Genomic DNA, 26,354 nt, shown 5'->3' on the forward strand with positions numbered 1-26,354 from the left:
AACAATTGTAACCGCCGCCTGCACAAACACATCTCCCTCCTCAATGATGAAATTGCCACTTATTCGGACTCTCTCACACGGGAGTAGTGGTACAGCATTTGCGATAAACTCAGCGACACCCTGTACCTTGCGTCGGCGTGGCGTGTAGTCCGTGGACTACCTAATCCTTCTGAAACTAAAGTCACCGCACGCACGACCCTAAGCAAAATTCTGCACGAATACGCATCTCCCGACCACCTTTACCGTGCCCTGCGGGCAAACATATCGCCACTCCCACGTAACCCGCGTACAAAGACTACACTGGTCACGAACCTAACGACACCTTCCTGGCTGCGGATATCACGTTAGCCGAACTCAAACAGGCTGTGGCAGAAACCCGTGTAAACACGGCGTCGGGCCCCGACAATCTCACTGTACACCAACTTCGCAACCTAGCCGACCAAGATTACGATAACCTACTTGAACTGATGAATAGAGCTTGTCATTCCGGTACACTACCTAGAGGATGGAAGACGGCCACAATCACCTTCATCCCCAAGCCGGGCAAACCGCATATCATTGACAATCTTCGACCCATTTCCCTCACTTCTTATGCGGAAAAGCTTATGGAGTGAGTACACACCTGGACACTACACAACACCTCCCGGACTCTCTTATCGGGTACAGACAACAAATTTCAACCCAGGATGTGCTTCTCCAACTCCAGGAAGCAATATTCGCCACCCCCAGCACCGCTCAACTGAAGGAAATTCTTGCAGTCGACCTCGAAAAGACTTTTGATAACGTCCATCATGACAGCATGTTAGAGGAGCTCCAAGCAACGAACTGTGGAGCCAGGCTATATAACAACGTCCGTTGCTTTCTTCGCCCCCACGCATACTGTCTCAGCTTAGGCGGCGTCACATCCCCAAACTACGACCATCCCCAACGTGGCATTCCACAGGGCCCCTCAACGCGAAGCTACTCTTTCCAATCCTACTCGCTCACAACTTCACATATCACGACTGCCTCGGCACATGCATCCACTACTAAATTCAGCCCGTCGCACTCAACGCACTGAATACTACATCCGCTACACTGCCCGCAATCCACACCGATCTTACCTTTACACAGATGCCAGCACGTCTGGGACACATACGGCCATAGCTGTCACAGATCAACAATCGCATGCCATCCATACAGCCATTCTACCTCCCATTGACCCATGCACGGCGGAATTGCACGCCATAGCCCCAGCCATTACCCACGCTCCTTCAGCCTCCACTACCTTGGTACCCATCATTTTCACGGACTCCATGGCAGCTTTTCGGCGCCTAATACATAACTCGCTCCCACAGGACCTCGCTCAACAAATAGAACGCCACCTACACTCACATGTTGAAATTGTCTGGATCCCAGGTCACCAGGGTATGCCGGGTAATGAAAGGGCTAACCTGAACTCTTTTCCGGGCTCCCATCATCCCTGGATCTGCCCAGACGACCACCACAGCCTCACCTTCCCACGAGCCTTACAAGCGTTCGCGCCGTTTATTCCCTGCCCTACACCTCCACATCACACGTCAACAAGGCACCATCATCCGCAAAGCACAGACACCCTTCCAACCCCAGTCCGCCTTCACCTCCTCCACGGTCTCACAGAAGATCCCTCTCCTATGCATACACTACGGCGACCGGCCGAACACTAATCACATGTTGTGGATATGCCACCCGCCCCCTCCTAGACTTGCTTATCCCACCTCTTTATCCCTACCTCCAAACCCCGGGTGGCTGACAACAGCCACCACATATCAGGAACAGGAATACCTGGCAGCGTACATCTCAACCGCCATCAAGCACGCTGACAGAGGCGGCCTGGAGTGAGGCCACCTGCTCGGTAATCCACTGAGCGACAGTAAAGTTTTCTCTCTCTCTCTCTCTCTCTCTCGCTCCGAAGCGCAACCTGCTCTGCACGGGTAAGACCGCGGGGGAGGTTTACCGCAGACGGAGGTATTAGAGCATGTGTGCGGCGCCTGAGGTGCTCCTTTCTTGTTAAAAGGAGGGTGGCATCATCTAGGTGAAAGAGCTGAGGCAGTGACGATGGAGAGGTTGCTAGACGGGTCGCAGAATCCGCACGGCTTTGGAAGCTTAGAAGGTCGCGTGGGATCCACTCGATAGATATTGGCTGCAGGATGCGTGCCGCCAGAAGATGGATCTGTTGACATATTTTAGGGCTGCGACTGACGCGCCGCAGAAGCCGCGTCACCTGGAGGGCATCCGTGCGGATGACGATGCGGGCCGTGGGGACCATGCGAAAGGCGGCCACAGAGCACAACGCTTTTCGAACAGCAAGGAGCTCAGCCCAAAAGGAAGAAGGAGGCTCTTGGATTTGAAACCGGGCAGTCTTATTAAGGGCAGGTGCGCAAGGGCAATAAATTGCAGTGGTCGTTTCACAGTCTTGAATGCTTGAATCAACGTAAAGCACGATGGAGCCAAGCGCAGGTGGGCATCTTGAGCTATAATTCGGTCACGAATCGACGCCGCCGCGTGAGATGATGTCGGGCGACGTATATCAGTTGGCTTGTTATCGCTTAGCTTTACAAAACTCCAGGGAGGAAGAACGGGCGATGGTAGGGGTAGAAGGGAGTACGAGAAAGTGTAAGCCCTGATAGCACACGTTGCATGTGAAAGGCTGGCCTTAAGCCTGCGAGCATTAAGCGCTGCTGTACCAGCTCATCTAGTGTGTTGAGCTGCGTATTCTCTTGGAGAGCCACGATCGGGGTGATGCGCCTTCACCGCCTTCACCAACTGTCGCGCAACATATGAGCGGGCGCCGCCCGTTTTAGGAGCAATGCCCCTAATCAGACCCACCGTCTGAATTTCCTGCTTTTTAGCGCTGGAGAGCCAAGCAGTTCCGCTTCCCGACTCGTGGACCGTCAGACCCAGAATTTTTAAAGTTGAACATTGTTGAAGAGGGGTTCCGGATAGATGAAGACGAATGGGTGTTGCAGAGAGTTTACGCCGGCCCCAGCGATTGGCGATTGACATGTAAGTAGATTTGCTGACGGAAAGCCTAAGGCCGACCGAAGAAGCGTAAGTCGACGTCATATCTAAAGCTGATTTAGGGCAGCGGCTTGAGTCTGCAGGTCATGATGAGTGCTCCAAACCATGATGTCATCAGCGTACAACAAGAGCTTTATGTCGGGTACATCATGTAAGCCCCATGCATGCAAGTGGGATTAAATCAATACTGAATAATATGGGTGACAATACCGATCCCTGGGGTACGCCTAGAATGGAGACAAATGAGCCGACGGTGTCACCACTGAGGCGGATTGCAAAGTGTCGGTTTTCAAGGAAAGATATGACAAAATTCTGTACTCTAGTGGGGAAAATGTTGCATGTAGATTGAAGCCAAAATGGCAGCATGACTGATGTTATCATACGCCTTTTCGACGTCCATAGCGAGGACAGTACGGACAGTGTGGCTACGAGTTGACAATAAAACTGAGGATCCCAAGACAGCCAGCCCATTTTCAGTACCTATGGATGGACGGAAGCCAACTTGAGCAGGGTAGTAGAAACCGTGGTGCTCTAGCACCACGGTTTCTGCTAGCTACACAGCCGTGTGGCTAGCAGGATTGTTAATACTGCGTTTAGGTGTAACATTAGGATTGTTAATAGGATTGTTAGGATTGTTAATACTGCGTTTAGGTGCAACATTAAGTGTTAGCACCCTTTTGCGAAGTGTAAACGCTAACTACGTGCGTTCTGAAACGCGAAATTGAAGGCGGTGATAGCAAGGCGCACTGCGTCCTACTTATTAAACTGCTTTAGTTAGAGTCTTGAGCAGCTGACAACAAAGTTTCTTGAATTTGTATAACGTCCTAAGATTCTCGGCACATTAGATATAGTAAATCTGTAGCTGCAACAAGTATTGCACGGAAGTTCCCCTGGAGTACCCCTAGGCAACATATATGTTGACGATAGACGAGCACCTGCGATTCCACGGTCCTGGTTATTCTCGCTTTCAGAAAGTCATTGCTGGTAAGAGATCTTTTCGCGCACTTCTCGGTTTTAGGGTTTGAGAATGAGGTAATTTGTTATCAGGAAATCTCGTGCGTTTAAGAATTAAAATGTCCATATCCACATGTCGAGTCCCTAGCACATCTGAATCGGAGTGGCATTCGTGATAAACGCGCTGTGAAGTCGAAGGTCTTCTAAAATCCACACTATTAGAAGGGAAGTTTGTTTGAGAAACAAGTGACTTAATAAGGTGGCTGAATTGTGCACACTGTTTGCTAATGTCTAAAAATGGCGGATATTTGTGTTATAAAGTTGGATAGATTTAGTACAACTTTTTCTAATGACTGTTCCATCGCCTTCTCTATCGCTATTGCAACAGTCTGGGAAATTGACGAGTCCGGGCCCAGAGACTGCCCGGTTGTTACACCAGTTCATTAACCCTGCACCCTGCTCTGGTCTTCTGCAAGGACTTCCCGACGAGAGCACCTTCTCCTTTGAATGATTTCAACCACCTGTGTCTTTCTCGATCTCACAGGGTACTTGAGAAAGCGTAGGTCTCATATACGTGGGTGGAATGGCACTTCTTTTGTTATACTGAATCTACGTTGATGCTGTCCTTAAATTCATCCGCTTTATATTTCCAAGTCTCCTGCTTGCCAGCTTACATGTACACCGCTGATTCTTTTGGACCGAGGAGCATTGCACTTGTGATTAGGCCTGCCGAAATTTGTGGCAAATATTGTGTCACACATGCACGCAATAATTCCGCTTCTTTCGTGGCAATTTCGCCTTTTGATCGTACAGTGCTTGTAAGGACTTGATGGCTTATTTTTGATCCGGTGGGAAATGGTTTTCGTTCGCAGCGTACCTTATTTTTTCGTTTAACTTCGATTCCTTAAGCCCCAGCTTATTTTGGTCAAGCTTAATTAAACCCCCTTAATCTGAAAATTCGATATATACTCCCGACTAATGATTAATCTAGTTCTACAAAGATATCCGGAAATGTTTTCCCAAACAATGCTAAGCTACTCCCATACCAGCCTCTAAATGTACTGCTTCGACATCATTTAGCGACAATTTAAACAAACGTTGTTGCAACTGGAACATCACAGGGTGAAAAAAAATCATGCGTTGGAATGCTTTGTTCCGACTTTGATTAGGATTTTGATTGTAAATTGCCAGAATTTATACCTGTATTTTTGTAGCAGAGTTCATAGCAGTAATTATTGCTCTGCGTAAATGAAGCGCTTCAAATATCCCAGCAGATATTGTGACATATTGTTTATCAATGTGTTCATCGCTTCCCGACGTAGAGTAACTCTCCTGCATTACTATTACATCCTGTAGTGCCTGTTTATTTGCAATTGATTCGATTAGTTTGGGCGCCTGGTCACAAAGGATTGTTTCTTAACGAAATTGCAGACTCACTAGCCACGGCGTCGCTTAACCACCATGTTTTACCTGCTGTGCCATTGCCCACACATTTCACTGCGGTTAAAGTCTAATAAAATGAACGTGTCGGCTAGTTGGTTGGACGTCTTGAACTAGGGAACAGCGCGAAAAACAAGGATGCAGAAGGGGTACAGCAGCCACAGGTAGCGCTGTGCCCCTTCTGCGTCGTCGTGTTTTGGGCTGTTCCCTAGTTGAAAGTTACATTCTGTACACCTACTTGAAACAAGCGTTGCCTAAACTCGTCTGAACTATTTCTCCTGAGTATCGACACCTGATATATCTCTGGCCTCGTGAACCATTCGCACGGTGGCTTGAAGTATTTCTCTCCGTATTACGCTATGGGATTCGCTTTCAGAATTTTTACCTACACAGGTATGATTTGAGGCATTCCCTTCTTTGCATTTTCTGTTATGAGAAAACAATAGAGCACATATTCTTTTTGTAGTACTGCCGCTTTGCTATATAGGGAGAAAAATAGTTTTCGAAATAGCCTTTTGCAAAATTTCCTCTACATTACTATTCCCCGCTCTCCTTTCATGCGCAGCATGACCTTAGTTGCCTTTGTGCCATTAAGCCCACCTTTCCATTAAACCAAAGCTTTCATTAAGAACATTGACTCTTGTGAATTCGTGTGGTTGCACGGTCACAAGAATTTCACCACCGTCAGGAATTAATTACACATTCCAAAGGATTTCCAAGTTAGATCTTTGAATTCACGCTCCATGAATTATTTTCTTGCTTTGTCATATTAAATTTCTGAGTTTCACAAATTTGCAACTGAAATTCCTTTCATATTCATGAAACCTAGTGCTGGCCAATCCCACACATTGAGCATGAGCCACCACGTACTTATACGACGATGACGACAATGACGGCGACGACGACAACGTTTAATTCAGCGTGGCTCGTTATCTGGCTAAGTTAAGATTCCTCAGACTTCTTAGCAAACATCTGTCGTAGAGTCCCCCTAAATTTTTGCCTTCATTGATCTGGTTTATACATGCCTAACCGATGAAATTTTTGCAATGAACCTGAAACTATGGACCATTTCATTCTTTCTTGTAGCTGCCGCTCCTCCCTCGGCAGATTGTTGCCCGTATTTCCAACTAATAAGCTGGCATTAGCGTTTACGACACCACATATTTTGCGCTTTCGTTCTTGTCAATTAGGCACAAGCCATGGTTTAACGATTTCCGCTATACAAAATTTCATTGAAGCGTCAGGATGGCTTCGTTGCTAGGGTACTGACTGAGGGACACTTCATTTTAGTCTAAATTCATGTATGGGCCCTCTTGTAATCTGTATTAGCATTTAGTCGCCGAATGGTTCGTTTTGAATATCTGCGTTCACCCTTTTTGGCATCTTGTTGGATGCTCCTTTCAATCATCCTAGTGCGGCAAATCCCTCCTGTGCGTACGAGCCACGTTTTGAGGCAACGGCAGCATTTTCATGCTTTCCCCGTACGAACGTGCAGTAATTCTCTATTCTTTACTGACGGGCGGCATAAAACAACTTCCTGTTGTGGCTAGTTAGATGATCATTTCGTAATATTGTCACGTGGTAGTGACGGTGAAGAAAGCAGCAATACGGTGGAATACAAAACTAGCTTTTATTGGGCGAACCTGTGCCCACAAAAACAGGCTACACTTATAGCACAACGATAGCGGCGAACACGGTCTGCGATTGTCGGAAATCTGATCAGCGAGTCAAGCGCGTCGGCTTTTATAGAGCAGTCGTCGAATGTTCCAGACTAATCGTTCGGACCCGCGTACCTTCCACAAAGTTCTACACCATTCGCGTTACACGATGAAATCAGATAACACAACGTTCGGCGACAACAGATAGCCGGGTAGAAGTATCGATAACTTTCCAGAAACTTCGGATACATGCAGGCGCGTCCCGCACTGTGCGATTACATTTCTTAGGTGGCGAAACGTGGTCGCCCGATAAAGATAAGTACACGTGTCAATACCCCCCTCTTAAAAAGCATCGTCCCGATGCTACAAATATAAGAGAGCGAAACACAAAAGGACCCTTATTAAACATAAGTAACAAAACAACGAAAAGAAATCAAGTCCAAAGGTCAGTTACGCGAAGTCCGAAAGTTCGTCAACGCTGGTGGTACGGCTTGAGTCGCACAACGTGGACAATTTCAGGTCGTGAGCGGCGCCGCTGTGACAGCGAAATGCCGTCTGGCACGACCTCATAGTCCAGTGCGCCAATACGTCGGATGATCTTGTACGGTCCGAAATAGCGACGCAAGAGCTTCTCGCTAAGTCCTCGTCGGCGTATAGGGGTCCAAACCCAAACACGGTCACCGGGCTGGTACTCGACAAAGCGTCGTCGGAGGTTGTAGTGTCGGCTGTCGGTCCTCTGTTGGTTCTTGATCCGCAGGCGGGCGAGCTGTCGGGCTTCTTCGGCGCGCCGGAGATAGCTAGCGACGTCAACATTCTCTTCGTCAGTGACGTGGGGCAGCATGGCGTCGAGCGTCGTCGTCGGGTTCCTGCCGTAAACCAGCTTAAACGGCGTGATCTGTGTTGTTTCTTGCACCGCCGTGTTGTAAGCGAAGGTTACATACGGCAGGACCGCGTCCCACGTCTTTTGCTCGACGTCGACGTACATTGCTAGCATGTCGGCGAGGGTCTTGTTGAGGCGCTCCGTGAGACCATTCGTCTGCGGATGGTAGGCAGTTGTCCTCCTGTGGCTTGTCTGGCTGTACTGCAGAATGGCCTGGGTGAGCTCTGCTGTAAAAGCCGTTCCCCTGTCGGTGATGAGGACTTCTGGAGCACCATGTCGCAGCAGGATGTTCTCGACGAAAAATTTCGCCACTTCGGCTGCGCTGCCTTTTGGTAGAGCTTTAGTTTCAGCAAAGCGGGTGAGATAGTCCGTCGCCACGACGATCCACTTATTCCCGGATGTTGACATCGGAAACGGCCCCAACAAATCCATCCCAATCTGCTGGAATGGTCGGCGAGGAGGTTCGATCGGCTGTAGTAATCCTGCTGGCCTTGTGGGTGGTGTCTTGCGTCGTTGACAGTCTCGGCATGTCTTGACGTAACGGGCGACGTCGGCGGTCAGACGCGGCCAGTAATACCTTTCCTGTATTCTCGACAGCGTCCGGGAGAACCCGAGGTGCCCAGCGGTTGGATCGTCGTGTAGGGCGTGCAGTATCTCTGGACGCAGCGCTGACGGTACAACAAGAAGGTAGCTGGCGCGGACTGGTGAGAAGTTCTTCTTCACGAGTAGGTTGTTTTGAAGCGTGAACGAAGATAATCCACGCTTAAATGCCCTAGGGACAACATCGGTGTGCCCTTCCAAATACTCGACTAGGCCTTTTAGCTCCGGGTCCCCTCGTTGTTGTTCGGCGAAGTCTTCCGCGCTTATTATGCCAAGGAAGGCGTCGTCATCCTCGTCATCTTGCGGCGGTGGGTCAATGGGGGCGCGTGATAGGCAATCGGCATCTGAGTGTTTTCTTCCGGACTTGTATGTTACAGTGATGTCGTATTCTTGTAGTCTGAGGCTCCACCGCGCCAGCCGTCCTGAAGGGTCCTTTAAGTTAGCTAGCCAACACAACGCGTGGTGGTCGCTGACGACTTTGAATGGCCTGCCATAGAGGTAAGGGCGGAATTTAGCTGTAGCCCAAATGATGGCGAGGCATTCCTTTTCAGTCGTAGAATAATTGCTTTCCGCTTTTGACAGCGACCGGCTAGCATACGATATCACCCGTTCAAGTCCTTCTTTCCTCTGGACTAGGACGGCACCGAGGCCTAGGCTACTGGCGTCAGTGTGGATTTCGGTATCAGCGTCCTCGCCGAAGTGTGCAAGTACCGGCGGCGACTGCATGCGTCGTTTGAGTTCTTGAAATGCCTTGGCCTGCGGCGTTTCCCACTTGAACTCGACATCACATTTGGTTAGATGTGTTAGCGGCTCCACGAGGCGTGAAAAGTCCTTGACAAAGCGCCTATAGTAGGCACACATGCCAAGGAATCTGCGCACTGCCTTCTTGTCGGTTGGCTGCGGGAACTTTGCGATGGCAGCTGTCTTCTGTGGGTCGGGGCGTACTCCTGATTTGCTGATGACGTGGCCTAGGAACAAAAGCTCATCGTAAGCGAATCGACACTTTTCCGGCTTCAGAGTGAGCCCTGATGACTTGATGGCCTCTAGTACTGTCGCAAGCCGCCTCAGGTGATCGTCGAAATTTCCGGCGAAGACGACGACGTCATCCAAGTAAACGAGACAGGTTTGCCACTTCAATCCTGCTAAAACTGTGTCCATCACGCGCTGGAACGTTGCAGGAGCCGAGCACAGTCCGAATGGCATAACCTTGAACTCGTAGAGGCCGTCTGGGGTGACGAAGGCCGTCTTTTCGCGATCTCTTTCGTCGACTTCTATTTGCCAATAGCCAGACTTGAGGTCCATTGACGAGAAGTATTTAGCGTTGCAGAGCCGATCCAGTGCGTCGTCTATCCGTGGGAGGGGGTATACGTCCTTCTTCGTGATCTTGTTCAGACGACGATAATCGACGCAGAAACGCAGCGTTCCGTCCTTTTTTTTCACTAAAACGACTGGAGACGCCCACGGGCTTTTCGACGGCTGGATGATGTCGTCGCGCAGCATTTCGTCGACTTGTTGTCTTATAGCTTCGCGTTCTCGCGTCGAAACTCGGTAAGGGCTCTGGTGGAGAGGTCGAGCGCCCTCTTCGGTTATTATGCGATGCTTTGCGACTCGGGTTTGTCGAATCCTCGATGACGTCGAAAAGCACTCTTTGTATCGTCGAAGTAGACTTCTGAGCTGTTGTTGCTTAATCGTGGGGAGACTTGGATTTATGTCGAAGTCTGGCTCGGGAACTACGGTCGCCGGGGTAGATGCGGCAGAATCCGAGAGGACAAACGCATTGCTGTTTTCCAGAATTTCCTCGATGTATGCGATCGTCGTGCCCTTGTTGATGTGCTTGAACTCCTGGCTGAAGTTTGTCAGCAACACTTTCGTGTGTCCTCCGTGCAGTCGAGCGATCCCTCTTGCGACGCAAATTTCACGGTCTAGCAGTAGACGTTGGTCGCCTTCGATGACGCCTTCTACGTCAGCGGGTGTTTCGGTGCCGACCGAAATAAAAATGCTGGAGCGAGGCGGGATGCTCACTTGATGTTCGAGCACACTCAAGGCGTGGTGACTACGAGGGCTCTCCGGCGGTATCGCATTATCTTCCGACAGCGTTGTTGACTTCGACTTCAGGTCGATGACTGCGCCGTGTTGGTTGAGGAAGTCTATGCCGAGAATGACGTCTCGTGAACACTGTTGGAGGATAACGAAGGTGACAGGGTAAGTCCGGTCGCGGATGGTAATTCTTGCCGTGCACATTCCTGTCGGCGTAATCAGGTGTCCTCCAGCGGTCCGAATTTGATGGCCTTCCCATGCAGTCTTAACTTTCTTCAACCGGACGGCGATGTGTCCACTCATGACTGAGTAATCGGCGCCTGTGTCGACTAAGGCGGTGACTGCGTGGCCATCTAGAAGCACGTCGAGGTCGGTGGTTCTTTGTCTTGCGTTGCAGTTGGGTCTTGGCGTCGGATCACGGCTGCGTCGTGTTGAACTGAAGCTGGTACGTCGCGTCGTCAAGTCGTCTTTCGTCGGTGTAGTCTTGGCTTCCTGACTTCCTCGGGACGGCGGCGTGTCGTTATTATGTCGTCGAGATGGTTTCTTCGGCGTCTTCGTCGGCGGCGGAGGATCTTCGTCAGTTCGACGAACAGCAACCGCACCTCCATCGGTTGCTGCTTTTAGTTTTCCGGATATGGGCTCGCTGACCGGCCCCGGGCTGGGCCAGTGTATGGTCGGCGCTGCGGCGAGAGGTAGCGGCCTGGTGATGGCGAACGCGACGGTCGTCGAGAGCTCCACTGAGTAGCGGCGAGGTAGTCGGCGATATCGCGAGGGCGTTCACCTTGCTGCGGGCGCGGAGCGTTGACGGCGAAACCTCGCAGTCCCATCTCCCGGTATGGGCATCGGCGATAAACATGGCCGGCTTCTCCGCAGTGATAGCAGAGCGGGCGGTGGTCGGGGGCTCGCCAAATGTCCGTCTTCCTCGCGTAGGTGCGCTGGGCGATGGGTGGGCGTGCTGGCGGCGGCGGCGGCGGACGACGGAATTGCGTCGTTGCAGGGCCCTGGCGTGGTCGCGGAGGGGGACCTTGACGGCGTGCGACGGCGGCGTATGTCATCGCTTCTGGCTGGGGCTGCGGTAATTGTGGTTGCGCCTCGGGAACTCCAAGCGATCGCTGCACCTCTTCTTTCACGATGTCGGCGATCGAAGCCACTTGGGGCTGCGACGAAGGCAGGACCTTGCGCAGTTCTTCACGCAGAATGGCCCTGATTGTCTCCTGAAGGTCGCCGGAATCCAGTCCTTGGATGGCGTACTGCGGCGTGAGCCCCTGGCGGTTATATTGCCGGGTGCGCATCTCCAGAGTTTTCTCGATCGTCGATGCTTCTGCAGAAAACTCAGCTACGGTCTTCGGCGGGTTACGAATAAGTCCTGCGAAAAGTTCTTGTTTGACGCCCCGCATCAGGAAGCGGACTTTTTTCTCCTCTGACATTTCCGGGTCGGCGTGCCGGAAAAGGCGGGCCATCTCCTCCGTGAAGATCGCGATCGTCTCGTTTGGCAGCTGCACTCTGGTTTCTAGTAGTGCTTGGGCTCGCTCTTTTCGCACGACGCTTGTAAACGTTTGCAAGAAGCCGCTTCGGAACAGGTCCCACGTTGTTAAGGTGGCTTCTCGATTCTCGAACCAGGTCCTGGCGGCGTCTTCCAGTGCGAAATAGACATGCCGCAGCTTGTCGTCGCTGTCCCAACCGTTAAACGTAGCGACCCTCTCATACGTCTCGAGCCAGGTTTCCGGGTCCTCGAATGTTGATCCGCGGAACGTCGCAGGTTCCCTGGGCTGCTGCAGCACGATGGGGGACGCTGGGGCTGCCATTGGGGTTGCCTTGTCCACGATCTTCTTGGTCTTCTCAGGTAGAAGTCCGTGCTCCGGGGGCAGCTGTTGAAGACGGCGGCTTGCTCGATGCTCCGGGACTACGTTGGTGTTCTCTTTGCGGTCCGGGCTTGGATCACGGCTTGTCGGGGGCGTCCGGTACATGAAAGAAAAGCACCTCCACCAGATGTCACGTGGTAGTGACGGTGAAGAAAGCAGCAATACGGTGGAATACAAAACTAGCTTTTATTGGGCGAACCTGTGCCCACAAAAACAGGCTACACTTATAGCACAACGATAGCGGCGAACACGGTCTGCGATCGTCGGAAATCTGATCAGCGAGTCAAGCGCGTCGGCTTTTATAGAGCAGTCGTCGAATGTTCCAGACTAATCGTTCGGACCCGCGTACCTTCCACAAAGTTCTACACCATTCGCGTTACACGATGAAATCAGATAACACAACGTTCGGCGACAACAGATAGCCGGGTAGAAGTATCGATAACTTTCCAGAAACTTCGGATACATGCAGGCGCGTCCCGCGCTGTGCGATTACATTTCTTAGGTGGCGAAACGTGGTCGCCCGATAAAGATAAGTACACGTGTCAATATTGTAGTAATGGCATTCTGCTCTGCTGAAGATCTAATGTTAGCTCGTATTCATCTTTTACACGTGGAGCTTCTCTGTGTCACTCTGAACGTCCGCGTCTGTTCGCAAAAGTTTAGTGGCTCATACTCCGCAAGCAAGCAAAAATGCAATGGCTCATATCCCGTCAAGCAGAGGCTACAAGACTAACGTGGACGTTTCCAAACTGGAACGACAGTGAATGATAACATTCATGTTTGATGGCTTCCCACTTCGGTGTTGCACTCAGGTGAACCTACCCACTACTATAAGACGTACGTGTATAAACTTGACATTTGCAAACGACATGTGTGATATCGAGATGGCCGAACCCCTTGCAGTATACCGCAGCGATCACAAGGCTACTCTACTCACTTGCGGCAAACTGACCGGTGAAGTTCCCGATGTTCAATAAACGTGTGTGTCACTGACAACTTGTCTTCATTGATGCCACCAGTATCCACACAATGCACATCTCGCTAATCACAAGGACACATTCAAATAAACATAAAGGTGATGGCAAAGCTGACGGTATGCTATACAAAGGGAAAAGCTTCGCTTATCACCCATCTTCACGGAGTGGAAGGGGTGACGATTTTTATTCCTCACGATTGAACTGAACCACACAAGTGCAAATGCTACAGTATTTCACTTTCGCGAATGTCGATGAAATGCCTCAGTGTCCGAGTTTCCTACAATAACTTGCGGTTTTTCAGCCAACTTATAGACGACTCAAGCTCTTCATTGTGAAGAACCGGTAGTTCATGAATCTTTTAACTAAGAGAAAGTCGTCAGATTGCCGGGACAATATAGTTTCAAGTGTTTTTACTATATATAATAACGTTCTTATGATGGCTTAATATGCAGCCATAGGAGCCTGTGCTCCAGTACATTTTCTTGATGGAAAGTTGATAGAAGCTTCCACAGACCCTACTGACTTCCTTAGGCCCTGAACACGCACGTTGCATGCCGGAACAGACTCGCCACTAAAGGAACGCCTCTAAAAGCAAGCCGAAATACGCCAGCGGGTCAATTGCAGCCTTCCAATAATGCCTCTGTTTGTCGTAGAACAGTGCACATGCTAACATTATACCTTGTGAAAATACTTGCATTCGAAGAACAGTCACAGCGTTACGCATACAATAAACTTCCATAAGCACAGATAAATATAGGAAGCCAGTTAAGAGACCAATGGTGGGCAGTAACCTTTGGCAATGAGAGATGAATGTACTGCATAATATGCGATTATAATACGGCATAAACATACTAGAAATATTGACACTTCATTGCAGGATTCATTTCTGAACCCTTCGGGCAGGAAAATGCTCTCGAAAACGGTGCGAAGTTCTTGGCCGCTTCGTTGCAGACCGGAGAAAAATGGGTATTGTTCGGGTAGAACAAACACGTAGCGTGGCAAAAGGAAATGAAAAATATCTGTTCTGGGCTGTAGCTCAAGCCTTTCAGAGGGAGGTCAGAGTCCACATCACGAAAGCGTAGGTACGCCGCGTGGGCCAAGGCAAGCGCTGGGAGCTCCGGAAAAAGTAAATCGCGATTATCGCACGTTGATGGGACCCAGAAGCTCGCATTTGACGGCTGGGTCGGGGTCGAAGTGAGGTTGTCGCGAATTAGAGCAATCATGCTGTTCAATGCGACCACAACCTCCATGGCGTAAAGAAAGCCGAGTCCGCCGTATATCATGGCGCTGGTGCCACTAGAATAGTAGAAAGGCGGCCCGAGCAGGTCTGTCGCCACAGCGATGACGTTCTGTGCGGGATCGTAGGAAGTCAGGCGTGTGCCTGTAGAAAAAAATATCTTTGCGGCAACACTGGCTTCGTATGTTCCGATGAAGCGCTGCTGGAAACGAACTGTCTCAAGCACTTCACCAATCAATCCGTTGGAGCCGTTATGCGCTGGACCGTAGTGAAGTTGCAAGCCTTCCGGGCTTGCTAAGCTGCCACTGGGCCAGACGACAGTTTCCGTCTGCTTGAGCATGCTCAGGAATTTGTCGTTTGTCAAGTTCTCGATATTCTTCATAGATCCGAGTTTTTCAAGAGCAACTGTCTTTACGTTTTTGAGGTAGTTATTTATCATAATCTGATCTTGGATAGAAGTATCAGCTTTAGACGCAGCCGCCAACAAAATGTTGTAGAACGCTTTGGCCAGAGCCGCGCAGTATGTGGAATGCACCTGACTTCCGAGCCGGACACTGCTGATGGCGTTGAACAGGAGCCGGCTCGAGAGGGTACATGCGATCTGAGCGAACCACCACACGACGTGAAACGCAATTTCTTGCGGCGTGTAGGCTTCGAAGAGCGTGCAGATGACATCTAGTAGCCGATGGTTCGTCACAAACACTACCTCGTGGCCGGTGATAGGAGGATGCACATTATAGACTGTTCGCAGCACCCTCTGCCAGTCGTTGACCGTGAGCCCTGTCACAAACAAAGGCATCTCTCTCAATCGAACTTTTTTTGGAACAGAATTCGTGAGAGTGACCGACAAGTTGTTGTAGATCTCTTCCTGCATGCTTCTACTGCGCTGGACAAAAGAAGCAAACGAAGGTGTTGGCTTTCGAAGCGAGAAAATTATGTTCGCTATAAACTGAGCGTAGGTAGCGTATAAGTTGGTGCTCACTACAAAATCCTGAAATTTTTTTGCTACACGCCCCATCGGAGACGGAGCAAGCCTAACTGCACGGTCCCTACGCTCACGTCGAAAGAGGAGGTCGCAACGGAACCAGATTGGCATCGCCCACGTCACTGCGAGATCGAGCAAAATTTTCAGGGGTTGCGAGTAGTTTTTAGAGCTGGCATCCGGGAAAGCGTTTTCTTCATCAGGGGTCGGCCAGGCGAAGCTCTTGTTGCGTAAAAAATCCACGAAAAATTTCATCGTGCTCTCGTCCCGAGTGTTTGAGTCGATGCATCTGCGTATCATTTGGGAGGGTCTGCGGAAGACTGAAGGGGTCACATGTTGCCTGATAATTTGATCTATTTGGCCGAACATCATTTGCTCAACGACGCTTTCGGCCAAGTAACTGTACCTATTCTTTACTCCAGAGCATACAAATTGGGCAAAGTTCTGGCAGGGACTGACGATGTCCTCGTTGCCGGCCAAGCTGAGTGTTGCCACATGGTCTACGCAGTCGTTATTTCCGCAAACTTTGACGGCACTTGGATTGTCTCCACTGAAGATTCCATACATGAGTAAGCCTAGAAGTAGGCTTCCAGCAGCGGTACATGGTAACAGTAAAAAGATGAACTTCCGGCGTTGCTGGAGTGCTCCTTCAAGAATGACTGCGTGCAGACTTTGCCATAGCGACTGCTTGTTCAAGGTCGGCCTTTTCTGTAAAGAAAATGGCAATAAAATGTTTCACTATTTGGTGGCTCACCTCATTTAAGGGGTGTATGGAACTCAACGTATGTTCGGGGTGTATGGAACTCAACGCTGAAAAGTGATGACATGACAACAATGTATGCACATCGTCGGCGTCGTCGTCGTCATCATCATCGTCATCATCATCATCATCATATGCACCTTTGAATAATACACAGATACACGCCCTATTTTTTTTATCTGAGAAATCTGGCGATTGTTGAGGAGAGAACTCGATGAACTTCTCTAACGCCACCGCAGTTCCTGGAAACTATCGTTTCCAGGAACTGGAAACGATAGTTTCCAGTTGGTATCGAAACTAATCGGTTTACCAATTAGGCAAGTGCTGCGTAATGTAAAGCGTTGTTACTTTGTGTGTTCTCAAGCTCTTAAGTGCGTATGACTTACATTTATGATACGATTGCGCAGTTTAATTAGACTGCAAATTGAAGCAGTGTTAAAGAATGAATTGCTTGCAGAATGAAGTATGGTTACATACTAAAACGGCGGAAGGGATGTAGGCACGAAGCGAGAGCAAACGTCGAGACATCTTTTCACATGAGGCCTTTAAGGTTTTCTTTTGTGCTTTATTGCTAGATTCATATGTTAACCATCTACTACTTCAGCAGTAATACTTATTATTGGTGAAGTTATTTGACATGTATTTTCGCGTATTTTTCTGTCTGCATCTACATTGTCACATGGTTGGGCTGAACTAGAAGCACGAACGCAAAGAGATTGCATATCCAATATTTGCAAATGCCACGTAGCTGCACTGAACCAAGGTAAGGTTGTTTGCCGTCGCTTGGAGGTACCCAGATTATTGTTTACATTCCGCCCATTTACATAAATAGTCTTAATTATAATAAACTGCTCAACTAATATATTTAGTGAAAAATATCAATGAGAAAATTGTGGAGCCATCTAGAACTCCATATCAAACTTTCTGTTGCTCAATACGTGCCACATAAAAGTGATTTTCCAAGCATGAAAGAAGCCTTCGAATACACGAAGAATTGCTACTCGCCTGGCCACTCGCTGCGCTTTCTCGTGTTTGGAAAACAGTTTTATCTTCCCGGTATTGAGCATACAAATCTATAGCGGAAGCTTTTTATGTTGTTCTAGAATGCTGTCATTAACACGTTTTGTCTAATTAGAATATTTGCGAATATTTGCGAAAAAGTTAAGAATAATTGTGTAATTTGGCAGGATACAAAAATAGTCCGAGTATATTCAAGCGACGGCAAACAACATTACCTTGGTTCTGTCCAACTACGTGGCACGCGGATATTTTTGATGCTTGGTTTAAGTTATGTGGGATAACTAGTATAATGACATTGTTATTGAAATGGGGACGACGTCGCCTTCGCGGTAGTTACTCTCAAGCAATATCGTTACTTCTTCATGCCAGCTATAAGTTAAAATATGAGATTGACGATGTCACTGCGCTAATGTCGAAGATGTGCTATTTTATACTCGGACGACTCGCACTCCAATGAACTCTATATGCTGCGTTCAGACATCAGGAAAGTAAGCATCCTAACAGCTGCATGCCTTAAGAAACAGCTACAGTTAATCCTGAAGTATCCAATCAGCCTTCGCGTCGAGCCTGAATTGTCTCAAAAGTATTTCGGTATCGTGCTAGCTTTTTGAGTACTTTGCCATGAATCTAATTTAACCTGACCACCTTTCAGTCTGGACTGACGACAGGTGCATGGACGAGTAGCTGTGGTCTAGAAAACTAAGGGCAGGGCACGGAGCTCTACACATTTCACTGCCCGCACTAAGCGGTTTTATTGCAATGTACATCTTCACATGGCCTAGCAACCCTGGGAATACAATTGAATAACTGCTTGCTTTCAAAAGTTTAAAGATTCTTAGAACTCTTACGTGCACCCATAAGTTTGAGCCCCTGCATGCGTGTAAATACATGCTAAGCTTTACTTTGATATGTCAGCCCTCGAGTCTGATGGTACAAGAAGCAGTAGTGTTACCAGGAACAGTTACGTTAGAAGAAGCCCTCATGGTGCGAGACGCCGTCATGCTACAAGACACCGTAATAGTACAAGCACATGGCGATATCTAGCTCGAAACTGCTTAGCACGGTATAATATTTGTTTGTGGCCCCAAAGATATTTATGGCCTTGTCGCCCACGCCGTTAGCAGAAAAAAAAAATCTGGGCTATGATCTTGCTCTCCTAGCTCACATAACGATTTAACGGATCGCGCACACGGAAAGTTACTTGAGAATACGAAATTGTTTTTGTTTATTAAAATCAATCCTGAAAAAGTAGTATGCACAAGAGCAGGCCACGCAAGGAACATTGGACGTCGTCGTCTTCTTCACGAAATTACCCCTGCTCCGAAACGACGTCCCGGCCAGGTCAGCAGAACATATGAGGAAACGTGGACTAGAAACGCATGTCAGTGGGGTGGTGGGGTCAGGAAACAGTGGCACTTTGTCAGTAATTCTTTTATGTCACGGCCTTCTTGGCGTTTTCGCATATGCCCGAAGCATGCAAATACACTACCTTCGTTAAAGAAGGGCTGTCGGAAGGTTGTCGGGCCGTCACAGTCCCTGTTGTATGTTGCGTAGTCTAGATGTACGTCTTTGGGATGGTTGCTCCTAAGTAATGCATCTGATTCGCCGGTAAATTATAGATATCCCCACGTCACTGATAAACTCCACTACTCCTTGATAAATGATTCTGCTCGCTTGGTGAGGCAAATATGGACGACACTTAGTGATTTGTGAAAAGTGGCTTTTGAGGGCAGACAAATCTCATGGGCGGTATCAGTGAATCCCGGCCGCTGCGGCCACATTTCGATGGGGGGCGAAACGCAACAAACGCCTGTGTACCATGCAGTGGGCGCACGTTAAAGAACGCCGAATAGTAAAAATTAATCCGGAGTCCCCCACTAGGACGTGTCTCATAGTTACACGGTGGTTTTGGGACGCAATACCTTAGAATTTTATTTTAATTAATAAAGCTTTCGTGCTTCCGCTCTTTAGAGATCCTTACACTGAACGTGATCCGAAAGTACGACCCCTGTTCGGCTTGTTTCGGCGACTGCTACGCTTAGGTAGATGACTTCCTTTATTTTCCTCTTCGGTCTCGACGCATGTAGTAAGTGAAACTGTTGCAGCGCATCACTGGTGGGGCTTTTTTCCCGCACAGCTTTGATGACCGCGACCTCGATTTATCGTTCCTTCTTATCCCGCGTTAATTGTGTAACTTAAGCATTGCCGTTGAATGACTAGAGAAACAGTGCTGTATGCACGCGCTCTATCAATATGCCATTCGCTGTCGCGCGTCTTTCCACAGCGTGCAGTCCTTGCGGCGTTCACGGCACGCCGGCGACACCGTTCACAATTTCTTAGATGCATACTTCATCGTTAGCTGTGTAACTGCACAAAAGCTCAGGAACAAGGTGTTTTGCGCATAGAGTGGAGTGCATTTCGATGTATTTTTCTGTCAAATTGACTGCAGCAGGCCATGCTTGAGGTCCAGATTACCAGCTGTTATCGTGGCTGTTTAAATATACAGATGAAATTAAATGTTACCTGTATACCTGAGAAACACCGGTAGACTCACTGTGCCCTATAAAATAAAACTGAGCTGTCGAGCGCCACAATCTATACTTACCAGTTCTAGGAGGTCTTGGATGTTCGGAGTCAATATAGTCGCGCCAGTCCCAGTGCCAAGGGCAGTCTGTAACTTCCGCTTGCTATTCACCGCGGCTAAGCTTCGGCTACTTTTTTTAGGGGTCGCTGCTGGTCCAGGAACCACCGTATCGGGCCGATGCATGACGCTGCCTGCTTCCAGGTTGAAATCCCGGTTCATTGTGGAATCCTGCAGTTGCACCACTGCGCAGCCACAACAGACATCCATGACGGTAACTAGACGGTACAGACGTCCTGCGTCTTCAAAGAGCGCAGTGCAACTTGCGGTAGTCCAGAGCAGACCACCATTAGTTATATATATATATATATATATATATATATATATATATATATATATATATATATATATATATATATATATATATCGCACGCGCTTCATCTCGAAGAGGCAGGACGTGTGTCGAGTGAGGACCTCAACAACAATTGACAGAGCTGTGAACGTGGTTGAAAATAATGGATCCCGGACCACGAAAATATGTGACGCAGTGCTAATATATTTATTTCGCATTTACTACTAAATCCCATCTGAATTCGTTCCGTTTCGCCAATCCTAACTCTAACGTTTAATAGTCCGTTTCGCCGGGATGGCGCTGCAATGAGAGCGGTAGAAACCCGCGGGAACTGCTGCGGCACAATAGAAGCAGCGTCCTGGTAGTTAGAGGCGTCTCACCACGGTGATAGGATGGGGAGCGCCGCCACCAGCCTTTTAGAAGTCGCAGCTCAATAGTGTACGAGATGAAACACAAGGAAAACAGTCAGAATTTTTGTCCTGAAGTGTACCGTGTGTTCCGGTCCGACCATGGTACGTCGCGATCAAAAGTTTGGGGACGAAAGGTGCCCCGATATTTTTTTCCCGCAGCTTGGGCATTCTGGCTGTCTACGGCGCTTGTCTACGTCGTCCTTTTTGTCCTCCGTCTATGTTTGCGCTGTAAGTTACGATTTATACCATGGAATTCCAACTAGCCCGTAGTCAGACCTTGCTTCAGTGAAATAAAAAGCACACGCACATGCGCGTGTTCGTCCAGTACAGTGTATTAAGCTAATTCTAGGTTGAGCAGCTGCGCTTGAATATATCTTAATATTTTGCTGGCGCCGTGGTCCCCATACTTTTGATCGCGACTGTACGTACCACGATGTGGATGCACACAGCTGCACTGCAAGGACGCTAGTGTTTGCGCGCAGAACGCTAATGTCTACTGCAGAGGGCAAACGGCCACCAGACACTGGCTGCGTTTACCATGAGCAATAGATGTCAATATGTTTGATACCTCTTCGTGATGTACCATGGAGTCGCTTTTCACGCTTGTTGGCATCAGGAACATGTAACGTGAATCGTAACGGTTTAAGAAAATTCTTTTAAGTCCAGTGAGACACTTTCCTACGGCTTGAGCGAACCCATCTAGTGCGCTGGCGTCCTCCGTTTTCTGCGACCTTAAACTTTAGCAAACAATAATTTACCTTCCAGTGAATCAGCAGATGGCACGATATGTTCAAAATAAGAAAGATTTAGGTTGATTACGTTACCTTCGAATTGTGAACCGTTAGCGAAAAGCATAGAGGAAAGCTTGAAGCACTCACTTGAGGCAGAAGGCGGTCCGACTTCCGTCCTCTGCCGAATTCCGACCGGCGACTTTTCGTAAAGCGGCTCGTTGCCAACGTTAGTCCCTGGCAGGTTTGACTTCTCTGCAGAACACTCGGTGCCGGTGTCGTCTGGACGAGATTCCTGAGAAGTGGGCGTCGCCGGCAGCAGTCGGGAAGCTTCCACACTGGACGCTTGACGTCGGCTGGCCTTGCGGCCTTCGCGCGTAAGCTCGTCCGTGCGACGACGCCAAGTGCGGCTGATGGCCTGGTGGGCGTTCCTAGATGGCGACGTCAGCTCCTCCTTCGGCCGGGGAGCAGCAGACGCTGCAGTGGACGACTGGATGCCATGGGTAAGCGGCACTGGTTCAGCTGTTTCTGAGCGCGAAGACGTTGCCCGGGAGTTACTCGAAGAGTGCTTCGTCTGCTTCGAGGGGACACCGATGTGGGCTTGCGAGACGGATGAAGAGGTGGATGATGACGTGTTTCGACGTCGCCAAGAGCGTCCTGCAAGGGCCGGGATGGTGGGAGCTGAAGGACCAGTCGTTGCTCGGCCAACGTAGGAAGACTCGCTCGGGGCCTGGAGAGTCGGGGTGATCGTGTCGTCTGGAACTGCACTCGCCGAGTCGGTCGGTCCTCGACCACTGTAAATTTTCGTAGATTTCTCCATCGGTCGTCGATCCCTCGGGCGAACGACGGGGATTCTCGAAATGCACGAGCTCTTCTTCTTCTTCTTCTTCTTCGTCTTCACTTTTTGTCGCGAGCCATCCTCTTTGTTTCTCTCCCTTATGGCTTACAGATAGGTCAAGAATCAGATGGATGAAGCTTATGGTCATGGAAGCTGCATTTCTTTCTAACTTTTAGAAAACCGATAAATTCACGTTGCAAATGAGAGAAAGGAAATTACGTAACATGAATTAAAAAGTAAGATATAATCATAAAGAATAATGGTAATCATAAAAAGCAAACCACTTATTTCAGGACCTGCACGACATTTTCTTGATGTTGCTTTACTTCTTATTTATTTCTTTAAACATACTACATACCCATGACTGGTATCGTTTTCATATCGAGGAATGAAATGACTAGCAACAAACTAAAATAATTGACAGAAAAAGATTGAAAAATATTCCAGAAAAGGAAGTTATTCGGCGTAGAAGTATACCAAAATATTCAGGAGGATCGGCTAGGAAATCGTGTTGGAAACCATCGAAGATGATGGTCAACATCAGCGATAGCGTTCTTGTGCAACCTGCTCCCTGTCTCCACAACATTCGTGAATTATGAAGCTTTATCGTTACATCACCGGTCACACTAAGTGGCAATGTCGATGCCAACCCCAATGCCGAATTATGACGTGACGCAGTACGTCTTATTCTCATCACGGCACTCCAGTTGAAACACTGTACCCAACCCCGCCATCCTCAGTAACGTGGCTGCAACTTTGCTGCAATGGCTATCCGTCCAGCGGCCACGTTAGATGCGGTGTCAGTTGCGGATGAGGCGCTACTGCTTCAATACATTTTTCGTTACGCATCCTCGGCGTCACATTTATTATGGGGGACTGGTCAAGAATATCAAGAATAGGTGTATAGCAATATTGCGATTGACACATACGCTGTGGCGAAGTTTGTCTTTTCGTGCACGTACCCATTGGCACATACACATGTATACAAAAAAGGAGAAGAACAGTAGAATATATAATGAGCTGAAATGAAGAGTTATCTACTAGGCCAGACAGCAGCCGGCAATAAGTTGTCTATTCGACCGCATACCCGGTGGCTCTCGTCTTCTTGGCAAGGACATACCTGCACATACATATGGGCCCTAGCTAGCAGATGACTTGGGCCTCTGGTTATCGTGCCACTGTTTATTGTGCGATATCGTACAACTTCCAAAGTGGCCGAAGCAAAGAAAGTTATCGATTCTAAGATGGAAAGAAAAGTAATAATTAAAAGAGCATGCGAAAAAAAAGTTGTCGAAATTTAACGCACTGGATGCTTCGATTAACCTTTGTAATATTTCTTCCGCTATTTCTTTTCTTGGTTATTTCGTGCCGCCATTTTAGGTGTCATGGGAAACGAGTCACATTGACTTTTCAGTTCCAGGTTTAAATTTATTGTTTGGCTATGTTCGGTTTGGCTGCACCTGCAGAAAATTTTTCTAAGGTGCTTTGTCTCTCGCCATACTTGCCACAGCGCTTACCTACTACGGTCGACTGGCCACGGAGTCATCGGTTAAAGGTAAAGGAGCAGATACAGTGTAAAAGAGAATGCAAGGCAAAGTAAGGTGGAAAGTGCATAAACCACATCGAATAATACCATATACAAAAAGGCTGAGGTTACTGATAAAAGTGTGCGATTTTCGCAAGCGCAGCAAACATGTAGTTAATGAAGTGATTTCGAACACGATCGTCAATGTGAAAGATTGAAACATTACATCAGTAGATTAACGCGGTATCCTCCTTGTATCACGCTGAACTTCACAAGGTCATTGAGGCGTTTAGGAGGCAATGTTTTTGCCAGTGCCGTCGGTGCCTGTTTTGCAGATTAAGCTGTAAATACGTACGACCGTGCCTTCTTTCATTCCGCGGGTGTGGCACGCCTCGTGCGCGTGATCTTCAACTAAACGCCACATGAAGACGTATCGAGGGGAAAGTTTAGCTTGAACCGAGCAGCTCTTGTTTATAAGACACTGGTACTTGCCATAACTAGTGGATCACAAGCGAAGACTTTGCCATAACTAGTGTGTGGGGAAATGCTAAAACCCCGTAATTACTTACCAAGCTGCAATGTGCCTTGGTGGAGCGGACGGGAATGTGGCAGCTGATGCAACTAGAGCCTTTTCGAAGTTTAAAAAAAAATTATGGGGTTTTACGTGCCAGAACCCCTTTCTGATTATGAGGCACGCCATAGTGGGGGACTCCGGAAATTTCGACTACCTGAGGTTCTTTAACGTGCACCTAAATCTAAGCACACGGGTGTTTTCGCATTTCGCCCCCCCCTTTGAAATGCGGCCGCCGTGGCCGGGATTCGATCCCGCGACCTCGTGCTCAGCAGCCCAACACCATAGCCACTGAGCTACCACGGCGGGTCTTTTCGAAGTTTGTAACAGGCTTCATGTACACTTATGCGGGCTTCAGTAATCACTGTGTCGTTTCCATCGCCAACGAAAAGTTGCACTTGAAAATGCGGCTTTTAAGCAAGAATAAATGGTAATCAGGGGCTCGACTTTTAAAATGAATAGCTTTCTTAGGCTCTTTCGCTTGTTTTTTGTGGTTGGTCGGTGGTCGGGCTCGGCAAGGAAAACATTCGTTTTTTTTTCATTCGCTCCTTCGTCGTTTCTTTCATCCGTTCGTTCGGTAGGTCTGTTCACTTACATTGACAATAATCGTCGATGATTATTGCGAACTTTGTTTCCCACTTACAACTGCATGAAGACAACAGACGATGAAGCCTATACTTCAAAGAGAAACTAAGTTTATTTGTTGAAATATAAAAATGACAAGAAAAAATGAAAGTGGACGAAATGGTAACTTGCCGACGGTACGAGCCAATCCCGCATTTTCCCCAATGTTCGTGCGATGCTCTACCAATTGTGCTTCAATGACGACTGCCCTTTATTCGTATTTGTGAACGCGCACTAAATCTGGACCTGGGAGTGAAGTAGAACATGAACTTTGGGAGCTTTAGGAGACTCGGCGTCGCCCATCGTTCGTCTTTATGTATTCCTGGTGTGTTTGCATAAATCTGAAGCAACTCTTTTATTTTTTTTTGCCCCACAGTTGTACAAAAGAATTCAAAACTACGCACCAAGCCCACGCTTCCGAAACATTGGTGGTTCTCACATTCGTCTTCGCTCATCTGTGCCATTACTGCCTTCAAGCACCCGCGAACACCCCCTCAATATGATACTCCGATTTCTTTTGTAATCACGCGCTAAAGGTTAAGCATGACTAAGGAAGAACCCTCAAGACGAATGCTGTCTATAAACTAAAGGCTTATTAAAAAAAACGGGTAATATGAATATGACAGCAAATCAAGCAAGACCTTTAAGGGGGATGGATCAATTCAAGCATAATTGCCGGCTCAACCATCTTTCTGCAGTACATCCGCCTCTCTAATAACGGCATTGTTCATACGCTTCTGTTGCTATTAGACAGTTTTCTTTGGGATACATTCCGGGGATGACAGTGTTTTCTTTCCTGTCTGTCCTATAATAAGAGTGAAAGACGGGCGTTTTGTAAAGTGCATTGCACATTCAAGTACACATGAGGTCCCCTATAGCACGCAACAAAGGCACTGGCATTCTAGGTTCACTGTCGTGGGTTCTCTCTGGAAATGATAGAGCCGAAAGAAAGTTTACATTACCTCGCGACGACAAGGTGCTAGGATGCCGTATTTTTGTGCTGAACCTATTCACCTCGCCAAAGTCATCTCCCCACATGGTGGGTTGGTTTTGCGCGTCGCGAGAGATTTTTGTGTGGTTTGTTACTCGCAAGCCCTCAGCGAAGTTCTTGTGGTTGTGGTTATTGTGTTTTTCATGTTCCGTCGCCTAATTTTCTTTACTTAACTATCGCCAGTGTTTGTTTTAGCGTCGCCTCTCGACTCATGCGTCTGGTCCACGGTCTTTATAGCCAGTCAGCGGTCGAACCACCCTTAAAACGCATGCGGTGCGGGTTTGTTTT

General features: G+C 48.4%; 1 protein-coding gene and 1 long non-coding RNA gene across 3 annotated transcripts in view; one reads left to right on the forward strand and one right to left on the reverse strand.

Annotated features, from left to right (window-relative positions):
• The window catches only part of LOC140218506 (uncharacterized), a 276,906-nt gene that overhangs the window by 174,345 nt on the left and 76,207 nt on the right, over nucleotides 1-26,354 (forward strand). The window contains exon 3 of one of the 2 annotated variants that reach the window (XR_011894787.1): nucleotides 20,171-20,240. The exons of the other annotated variant lie outside the window; for it this stretch is intronic. This is a non-coding gene — a long non-coding RNA (uncharacterized lncRNA). Of the gene's footprint in view, nucleotides 1-20,170; nucleotides 20,241-26,354 lie in introns of those variants that run through there. 2 annotated transcript variants of the gene reach the window in all.
• On the reverse strand, nucleotides 13,601-20,163 carry LOC126532278 (neprilysin-like). Its single transcript, XM_050179941.3, has 2 exons — nucleotides 20,052-20,163; nucleotides 13,601-16,374 (listed from the first exon to the last, which is right to left on the reverse strand). Exon 2 carries the CDS (start codon nucleotides 16,231-16,233, stop codon nucleotides 14,299-14,301), a length of 1,935 nt encoding a protein of 644 aa, XP_050035898.2. The 5' UTR covers nucleotides 16,234-16,374; nucleotides 20,052-20,163; the 3' UTR covers nucleotides 13,601-14,298.

Source organism: Dermacentor andersoni, chromosome 5 (assembly GCF_023375885.2).
Source record: "Dermacentor andersoni chromosome 5, qqDerAnde1_hic_scaffold, whole genome shotgun sequence".
NCBI lineage: Eukaryota > Metazoa > Arthropoda > Arachnida > Ixodida > Ixodidae > Dermacentor > Dermacentor andersoni.